The sequence below is a fragment of the Triticum aestivum genome, chromosome 5D (assembly GCF_018294505.1).
Source record: "Triticum aestivum cultivar Chinese Spring chromosome 5D, IWGSC CS RefSeq v2.1, whole genome shotgun sequence".
Taxonomy (NCBI): Eukaryota; Viridiplantae; Streptophyta; class Magnoliopsida; order Poales; family Poaceae; genus Triticum; species Triticum aestivum.
In genome coordinates, this window is record NC_057808.1 from 56,678,152 (window position 1) to 56,688,005 (window position 9,854).

The 9,854-nt window shown below is 44.0% G+C and overlaps 1 protein-coding gene across 4 annotated transcripts; it reads right to left on the reverse strand.

The window, feature by feature from the left end:
• Positions 1-749: 749 nt before the first annotated feature.
• LOC123119418 (protein RRNAD1) lies at positions 750-9,596 on the reverse strand. Of its 4 annotated transcripts, XR_006458671.1 has the most exons (16): positions 9,369-9,596; positions 9,086-9,181; positions 8,904-8,987; positions 8,415-8,489; positions 8,211-8,291; positions 7,464-7,591; positions 7,135-7,368; positions 6,830-6,992; positions 6,214-6,297; positions 5,338-5,578; positions 5,051-5,250; positions 4,074-4,281; positions 3,544-3,602; positions 2,132-2,326; positions 1,832-1,889; positions 758-1,504 (listed from the first exon to the last, which is right to left on the reverse strand). XR_006458671.1 is itself a non-coding variant. In XM_044539223.1 (14 exons), exons 1-13 carry the CDS (start codon positions 9,510-9,512, stop codon positions 3,544-3,546), a joined length of 1,797 nt encoding a protein of 598 aa, XP_044395158.1. In that variant the 5' UTR covers positions 9,513-9,596; the 3' UTR covers positions 752-2,326. The 4 variants fall into 4 exon arrangements, 2 of the variants coding, with proteins under 2 accessions (XP_044395159.1, XP_044395158.1); XM_044539223.1 differs by having other exon boundaries at positions 752-2,326; XR_006458672.1 differs by lacking the exon at positions 3,544-3,602 and having other exon boundaries at positions 755-1,889.
• Positions 9,597-9,854: the final 258 nt, after the last annotated feature.

Below are 9,854 nucleotides of genomic sequence, written 5' to 3' on the forward strand. Positions count from 1 at the left end.
TCTATGCGGGCTTAAACCATGTTTAGACGTAGTCATGCAAAGTACCTAATCCAAAGACTGGTATCAATTTTTACTGAAAATAGATTTTAAACCTTCTGTGACTATGACTCCAAATATATTGTGTAAAATACAAATATATTGAGCTGCAACCATGCATACTCTATGATGTGCTGAACACTAATAACATCTGGTATAAAAGGAACACTGATAATTGAACATCACCAGATAATTTGTAATCATACTGCTGTGACTTACTCTTGCCTGTCTTTTCTCCCACTACTTGAGGTGAACTAGTTTATGGTTGTTATATATGCGCGTTGTATTGTTGTGTTGCGTACAATCAAGGTAGACTCTCCCACCCAAAAAAGAGAGTAGATTGTTGTTAGACAAAGAGCACGGTTCTATGGTTATTTTCATCACATTTCCAGTCGTTAGTTTTGTCTACAGTTTGGACTTTGGAGCTTCATCACATAAAAATTGCGGGAGCTCTAAGAAAACCAGTTAGTCAAACTAGAAAACACTTATAAAAGAACAGGTTCTACCAGACAAGATTACCGTCTCCACGCAATGTCAAACGGAAACCTTCTCTGTTAGAATCTGAAATCCGTGGACTTGGGTTAGGTCCACATCTTCGGCCTCACCACATAGACCAAAGGCCAGAGTGAGCAACGAATTGATAAATTTTTTTTTGGGGGGGGTGGGGGGGGGGGGGATGGATATTCCAAAACAAGGCCAAGGACTGAGGATTGTTGATGAGCGGCAGTGCTCAAGGTACATGGAGGCAAGCGCCAGCAAGGAAAAGAGAAAGGAGTGAGCGTAATGTGCATTTCTGGGGGCCGTTCCCTGGCTCGTCAATCTGGTGCTAGCCACATCATCCGCTTGAAAATCATACAACTCGTTGATCATTCCAAGACCGGCGCACTGCAAGTTTGGTTCACTGCAAGTGACGAGACGCGTAGATCGTCACTTGCACAGATTCAGGGCAACGGCACGCGCCGCGCCCCGAGGAACGCCGGTCGTCGCGTAACCAGGTGTGGCGCAGGACGTTTAGGCACCCTGACGTTGCACCGCGGTGCTGAGAGCGAGCGAGGCACACAGACACGGAGACACCACACACACCACACAAACACACAGGCTAGGAGGAGCAACTGCCCATTCCGTTACGCGCAGCCAGGGAGGGGGCACCGGCGTATGTATGCATGCACGCGGCCCGCGCCAAACACCACACACACAAACCTCGTGAGCCCCCGCCGTTGGCTGGTTCCCGCCCCTCCCTGCCTTCTCTTTCAGATAGCGCCAAAGCAATCAGGCCCATCCAGGGGCCTGAACGGGCGACGGGGATCGTCGTCGATCCCCCCGAGAAGAGAAGATCGTCCGTCCACCGTCCGAATCGGCGATCATCCGAACCACGTGTGCCTGCCCCTCAGCGTCGAGCGATGATCTTCCCATGGTGGTGGTGTTCTTTTTTCTGCAGGAGTGGCATATTCCTCTTTAAGATCTTCTCCTATGATCAGAGGCACCAAGGCAAAGTAACCAATCAGTGAACAGAAAAAAGTTGTTCACAGCCAGGCTTTGGAGAGGAAGTCAAGCCTGTCAAAAGGGTGTGACAAGATGGCATCCAGCACGCTGATGCAGAAATGTTAATGTGCCGTGGATCCATCAATATGCAACAAGGCAAAATGCTAAACAAGCTCCTTGACAGAGGCTTGAGTGAATGATAGATGATTGTCCTCGCAGCAGTAAATGGGGGAATTGATGCTCCGCTCCACACCAAGTGAAAGGGACCTTGGAAATGGGCAGTGACAGCAACAGCAGCAACCTCACCACATACCTCATCTCATCTCCTCCGCTCCGCACGGCCGGCCTAACATCGCGCGCACGCAGCTGCACTGCACCCAGTTCAAATCAACTTTTCAGTTTACCATAAACCAAACAATCAATCAATCGGCTTGTGCCAGGTGCGCAGCGGGGAACGGCGCTCCGCCCACCGGTCAGTGTTACAGCGATACCAACAGCGGTCCGCCCACCGGTCAGTGTTGCAGCGATACCAAAGATCTTGCCGCGGCGCATTGGCTGGCAAGCACAAAGAGAGGTGAGCTTCCAGGGTCCAAGTGAGGTGCGCTGTCGTTACCTTTCAGACGGTGGCTGCATCAGTGAAAAGCGGAGCAAATTGACCGGCGGCCTTGCAGGGAACCTCCGGGTGTACAAAACAGGATAAGGATCTGCGGACGGAAGAGTCGCGACGGCTCTGGGTGGCCACGTCGACGCGGATGCATCGCCGGAAGTACAGGGCGGCGTCGCTCTCATGCCCATGGGCGAACAAATCCTGCACAGAGAACAAGAAAAAGGGGGGCAAAAACAAGTGGGAATACTGCATAGCTCTCTCACCTTCAGGATCACATAGTGACCTGGTAAGGAAAGCTTGAATTGACACATGGAAGTAAAAGCAGCCAGTTGTTGCAAGGGTAATGCAGCCAAAACAGATGAACTCTAACTTGAATTCCGACAGTTGAGTTCCAGTGCAAATTCTCATCTATCAAATGAAAGTTTGTTACTATTGAGCTGCCACGACGCGAGCAGTTAGGTTTTGCACAGATCTTATCTATCTACCAGTGACCCAGGGGTTGTTTTCAACCCCTCACTTTGCATATAATACACTGGTGCTTTCATCACTTTCCTCTAAACTATAAAACTATGTTGGTGCAGAATGATAGGAAGGACTGGCCAACATGGACATGCATAACTGTAACCAGGCCAATTCTAGAAGTTGCTAAGCTTGCAGAGAGTTTTTAAAACTCATTACAAGATGAAGATAAATAATTCAATGAGCTAAAAAGTCCGTTAAATAAAGCTCATACAAGCAAGATCAGTGAAGTCGGTGCACCGAAAGGGACTGAAAATGCACCACATGCCAGACACACGGGCATGCGTGGATAAGATATGGCAAAACCTGAAACCACAAACACACTGATGGGATCATGTGGTAGCACATGCTTAATAAACGCAAGTCAACCTCTTGCACTGGTCCTCGTCAAGCCCATGTTGGTAACATCACATTCGAAGATCCAACGGGATTCGATATTTTATGAGACGACACGTAACTTTGTAGACAAATGGTCAGTGTGGTTAGGCAACCTACAGCGTATAATGCTTATTTATCTAGCTCAGCCTAAATGATCAGTCATTTAGCCTACGTATCTATGATGACAAATACTAGTTTACAAACTGTAACAGGATAGGCAGGGGGTGAATTTTTCCTTTGAGAAAAGATCCACTTGATAATCTTATTTTCAGGCAGAAGTGATGGTACGACTGTTCCACTCTACAGTATAGTAATAAAAATGATGGGCAAAACTATTTACTAAGGGGTGCATCAACAAAAAAGAAGTCCCTGACAACTTGTCAGTCTTCCCCAAATAACTACATGCATATTGCAGGCCATATAAAAGGCAACAGCAACTTGTCTGGTGATCATTTCAGTTCAAAGAAACAGGCAAGCATGAGCTGAAAGTGAAAGGCCATGGAATCGATCTAGAAGTTGACCTAGCATTTATTGGATAAAGGCACGCTGCTCGAGGGCAATCTCTTGTACATTCCCATATCTGCATTTGCAATATTATTTAAAGTGAGAATGGATAATATCAGATTCTGCAAAAATATTCAATGTCCCAAGCAGACTAGAAAATCAGGCAAGTAACCAATACACATAGGTTACAGCTTGCAAAGGAGCGGTTGGTATATTGCCCAGCACCACCAAAAGAAAAGATGGGTCATAGATTTAAAGCAAAGATCAACTTCAGAGTTTAGATTCATATATATTTCAAGATCAAGATAATCGTGCATGTTTTGCAGACCACATGCCTGTTGGTGGACAAAAGGACAGCTACATGTCCTCGTAGAAATCACTACACAGAATCTATATTTCTTCCCATGCCCGACTAGCCAATAAGGATAATGTTTGTCTCTAGATCTAAAGGAAGAACAAGCTCTGCCACACTAGAAGAGTCTGTCTTAGTCTTCAGCCCCAACACACAATTCCATCAACCTACGTATTCAGGCATGAGAAGCATTACCATGACTTGGTTCTAAAGGATCACCCGTTAACTTCCAAGCAACTAGTGCCATATTCCTTGGAGACATGGCGGGATCAAACAGAGGAAACAATGACGCTTCAACTGCACTTCCTTGCTCTTGAAGAAACAGTAACCGATCAAGTAAAATATATGTTTCCACCAGTGGACCTAAAGCAGCCCGGAGGCACCAAAAGGGACCTATGAACTCCTGCAAGAATAAAAAGATAATTGTTGAGTTGGCAGTAGATTATCCCCGGGGGGGGGGGGGGGGGGGGGGGGTATCCCAGGTACTACTACATTTTGTGAAGATGGTTTAGATAACCGTATGGATGGATATTTTATATATTAGCTGTTCAGCACATTTATATTGTGTATGGATACAATCTTAATATCTGATAGCTCCATTACCAGAAGGCATAGCATGCTACTTAGTCTAGCCTTAGATTAGTTTGTAACATCAGATTCCTGTCCCCATTGTATTAAGTTTGTCACAGTATTAAAATGTACAGGTCAGTTATGTTTTGCCAAACTGTACTGGCACCGACCCACCAACCAACCGCAATAGAAGCACATGTATTATCATTTCATGTTGTCGAGAAACTAATAAACTAACTAATAGGCATGATGTGCCAATATTAGGATTACAGTGCTTTACAAAATACTGCAGACTTTGCTTCAAAGGATCCAGTAAACATACTTATTAGTGCTTATCAGTACCAATATTTTCGATGTGAATTCAGTGGTATAATTTTTGTTCCCGCCGCAGTCGGTCTTGTTGGTTAAATGTATGGTCAAACTTAAATCTCGGGAAGCGCGGGCACACTACATTGTGGAATGGAGGGAGTATCATATAAAACAGGATATCACTATTTTCATTTTGATTAAGAACAAATAGTTGAAAAACAGGTACTGCATTTAACTTCTTGGAAGTATAATACAGCAAGAAGACATAATACAAAATTCAGACTAAGACATACGGTGAAGTGTTGCACATCCTTCCATATTTCGAGTAGATTAACATCTTCCACAAAACCACAGCCAAGACGCCCTAATCCAGAGATTGTGAAATCTTTGAAAAGAGTGAACTTGCAACATTCATCAAGATTGGTGTCACTTGGTCCCACGTTAACTCTTGATATGGATGAACCAACAACTGCTGAAGTTGAGTAAGTATCACCTGCCAGGATTACTCGTTGTCTTTATAAACTAGAAAAACAGACAATCCAAAATAGTTGCAACTTATGAGAGGTATAAAAGTTAAAACCTGTACAAAGTTCGTTGCTGCAACACTCGACAGCCCCTTTAGGAGCAGTTGGTTCTGTGGGCAATGAACCATCTGTATTCATGTGTTGTTCCTTGCAGTTAGGATAGGATAAATCATCAGCTTTCCCCATAGCCAAATGGGATTCCATAACTTTTCGAAGCCTTTGACGGCGCAGTGCTTTTCCTTGCCTTCCAATTGATGGACTCAATCTTGACACTTCAGGGAAATATTTCTCAAGTACCTACAGAAAAGACAACTTAGGAAGTCCCAAAAGCTTCTTGCTTTAATCATAAGCCAACAGGCAACTTCTTGTCCAACAAAACAGTGAAACCTCTACCTCTATCAGAACTCAAAAGCTGTTATGTAAGCTTGTGGAAAGAGATCTAGCATAAAGTCCCAATTAATATATGAAGGAACAAATTTTTTCTGTGGTTACAACTTATCTGAGGAACTTGCTGATGCAACTTGTTCAAACGAGACACGCACTCATCAGCAAGTTAAAGTTGAGCGACTAGACCAAATGGAGTAAGTTCACTGTTGTCCGAAACATTTTAAACATCAGGTTGGTCTGTACCCAATATAAAGGGGTGGTAAGGGTAGCAAACAGGAATCACAAATGCTGCTTACGTGAACATTAAAGGTGATTACACAAGCATAAGGCATACCTTCACTACAAGGTATCAACAAACTGCCATGCCTGACAGCTTTTTTCTTATCTTAAGCACACAAGGTTTTCTCAGTACACATTACATGCCTAGTCATCAAGTAGTATCGAAGAACATGCATATAAGTGGCAAAACAAGACTACCAAAAAGTAAGGAACTGAGTGGAACATCCAGGATTCAAATATGAAGGCTGAAATAACAAAGTATTTACCATTTGAAAAGCTGCTCGGAAGGCATGTATATCAAAATTTTGTAGGGCCATTTCCTTGGTGAGGTTTCTCCATCTTTCTGCGCTCTAAAAAGGATCCACAGAAAGACTATTAAATAAAGAACAGTGGCATTCAAGACTACCAATTTGGCAGAAAACTTTAGTTCAGCACAAATCTTTCATCCCTAATAGTAGGAGATTACTACTCCCTCCGTCCCATAATGTAAGACGTTTTTTGACACTAGTGTAGTGTCAAAAAAACGTCTTACATTATGGGACGGAGTAGTAAATACAACTAGGAAATGGCTTCAGATATTCTGCTAATGCAAACATAACAACTGTAACTCGCAAGTACTGAATAAGTTCTGCTAGAAAAAGACGTATGAAAATGAAAACTTGCTTACATGAACATAAGTTGTTCCTAACTTAGGGCGATGATGCTCTAGACCACATAACTATGTATCATATAACATGTACTAAAGGAAAACTGGGGGCCTCAACAAAATGACAGACATTTTTTGTAACTTGCTACTATGTCTTGTACTCTTGTCTATGTCTTGACTTTTTACCATCTTAAAAAATTATAATACATCTTTACAAGCAAGAATTGTTGTTATACCTGGCAAGCTAGGTCACGGATGCTTTTGCCAAGCACCAGCTTAGATGATTTAGCAGCCTTGCTAATAGGAAAACCAGGGCAGGTGTCTGTATCCTCAGACAACAAGTTGTAACAGCATCCGACACTTACCAATGCTTGTACTTGTTCACAGGACACGAAAACCCTGCCCACAGGACATAGTTACCATGTTGGAAGGACATTCTTTGCAACAGGGAAAAAATGAATATGCAGCATTTTATGTGAATGGAGAAAAGGCCACACTACATCAATTCACGGTGTTCCCATGATTGCACAAAAAGACCAACCTTAGCATGTTAACTGAAAGATCACCACAGGCATGAAGACCAGCAAGGACTAATTGAGGAATGCTATGATTTGGTTGCTCAATCTGAGGAATACTCTGATTACAGTTGTTAGTTTCTGTTATATGTTCACCATGGTCATCTTGACATGCATCCAACGTCACAGCTGCCAATGTGTCACTAGAAAGAACATGACAAGTGACAGTTCTTGGCACTTTGAACTGTTGCTTCTCTACACTGCAAAAACAACAGGAAGCGATTTGTAGAAACAGAAATCAGCTCGGAAGAAGTCAAGGTAATAAAACTAAAATCTAATTTGACAAAAAGTGTACCATTTAGCAGCATAGTGCTTCTTTATCCTCTCTGCACGAGTATTTGTAACAGAAGCATGATGTGATGAAGCATCTATTGCTATAACGGCGAGTTGGTACTCAAAGGATAAAGCTTGTGCAAGATAACCCTGATAAGGCAATTAAACAGAATAAGAAACAAATAAATGGAGATACAAATTATGAAGAATTTGAAGTTTGCTGTCATTCCCAAAAAAATGTACAGTTCCCACAGTGTAAATCCATGGCTTTTAAGCTTCCATGGATAGGCCAAGTAAAGCATAGCATACATTTGTACTTTCTAACAGCAATTCCTAGAAAAAATATACTCCAGATGTCTTTACACTTCCATGGTAGGCCAAGTAAGAAGGTAGAATATGCGTTTGTGCTTTCTAATTGCAACACCTATAAAAGATACTCCAGATGTCTCTTTACATTTCGATGGATAGGCTAAGTAAGAGGTGCAATATGTTTGTGTTTTAAATTGCAACACCTAGAAAAGAAGAATACTCTAAATAAGTTGGCCTTAACATGGACCTGGTATGTTTCTTATTTGTATCCAGCATAAATTGCCTGCTCAGACTTGGCTAATACATAAGTTTGATGCTTTAGATGGAAAAAACATGAATGGAAGAAATATTTCATAGGGTTTTATTTAAATATCTGAGTGAGATCACATGATTTTAATTATTTTTCTCAAATGAAGACTGGTTGTAATTGTGAAAAGACTTTCAAGTGCAGAGCTGATACCTGACCAGAACCTACATCAACCACTGTCTTGGCTCCACGACTCCTAGCAATTGCATCAACGATCCCAGATAGGGCTTCAATCTGCATCAAGCAAACCTCTCCAAACATGAGAATGCAAGAGCTAAAAAACTGAATTTAACCTTGGACATAGACCAAAAAAATAGTTAACAGGAGTATGTTTATCATTACAAGCTAATTACCTACTTCGTGCTTCTTCTTAGAGTTCATGCCTTGAGCAAGAACAGTACCAATTGATGCGACGCGCGAATTAGGTAAAAACTGCAAATTATTCAGGAAAAGGTAGGTCGGGATTAAATAGATGACAAAACGTGTGTGCTTTTTACATTGAACAGATCATCCCAATTTCCACATGTAAACCATGCAATCTGAAAATTGCAACGCAAAGTAATATCAACAAAACCAAGCCAATGCAAACTAAGCAATGGGGCTGGAGGTGCAGCATGTGCAGAAATTTTGCACTATATGAAGTACTATTCAAACTCCCTGCTAATATTGCTGCTTCCTAATAAAATGCTAGCATGAGTATTTTTCTCAAGAAACTCACCAAAAGGGAAGGAGGTCTTAGGCTTAACAAAGATGAATATAAGATAATTAAGGGAAACCCGGCCAAAAACCATGAGAAATGCTAGCATGAGTAATACACACTTGATCTGATAGGTGCAGGAAACGTACGGATTGTGGCGATTTTTGCTCACGTGGAAGAACAAGCGACCTCGCAGTGAGTATAAATTCCTGTAGTGAACTTGGCCAATGGTCCTGTTAAAACAATACTCAACCACTCATATTCCACTTCCAGTAGAAGCAAAACAGAAACAGAAGGCAGGTTACTGAAAACAGGAGGCGAGGGCCCTTGCCTGGACGCAGCCGGAAGGCAACATGAGCAGGCTCTCGACGGGCTCCCGGCGGAGGCACTCCATCCAGTCGGCATCCACCATCTCCCACAGCCTATCCTGCTCGGACCGAATCCAAAACCATACACCTCAAACGTGTCAGCAAGATCCGCCAGCAGCAAAATGGAGGGGGGATCCCCCGCGACCACAAGCACGCAGACCCTAAACGTGCCTCCAAGAGGAGGTACAGGCACTACAATCAATCTCGCTTCGGGAGAGCGAGAGGGAGATGGGGAGGGGAGTGGACCTTGAAGAAGTTGACGACGTGGGCCTCGAGGAGCGGGCGGTGGCGCCCGAGGAAGGAGGCGATGGCCTCCATCCACTCGCGGGTCTGCTCCGCCGTCTCGCACGAGCGCGCCCTGCCGCGGCCGCCGCTCGCCGGAGCCGCCATCGCGAGGGGAGAAGTGTCGGACGAAACTAGCACAGCACAACGAGATTCGTGCGGGCCGGTTTCTCCCCCGCCTAAACGGGCCGTTCTGGGCCGAGCGACAGGAGAACACGGGTCGCTCTGGGCCGCACGTCGGTAACCAACGGCGGGACGTGCGGGGGCCGGTCAACGTCAGAAGACCACGGAGTGGCCTGAAAAGGGCTGGGTACCGACACCGGCAAGTGGGGCCGGGGACGTAAAAGCTGCCGACGCGCGTCGTACCGTTATCGCTAGCTAGCTCGCACTAGCAGCAGAGGAGAAAAACAGCCTAGCGAGAACGCAGCAGGTCGCATTACATGTCGCATC

What these genes read in the sequence shown, in the direction of transcription:
- LOC123119418 (XM_044539223.1), bottom strand. Translation starts at nt 9,512, where the DNA reads ATGGCGGCTCCGGCGAGCGGCGGCCGCGGCAGGGCGCGCTCGTGCGAG. An exon ending in TGCCTTCCGGCTGCGTCCAG is followed by an intron (nt 8,988 to 9,085) that starts GCAAGGGCCCTC and finishes TTGTTTTAACAG; the next exon opens with GACCATTGGCCAAGTTCACT. An exon ending in TCCGAGCAGCTTTTCAAATG is followed by an intron (nt 5,579 to 6,213) that starts GTAAATACTTTG and finishes TCTTTTCTGTAG; the next exon opens with GTACTTGAGAAATATTTCCC.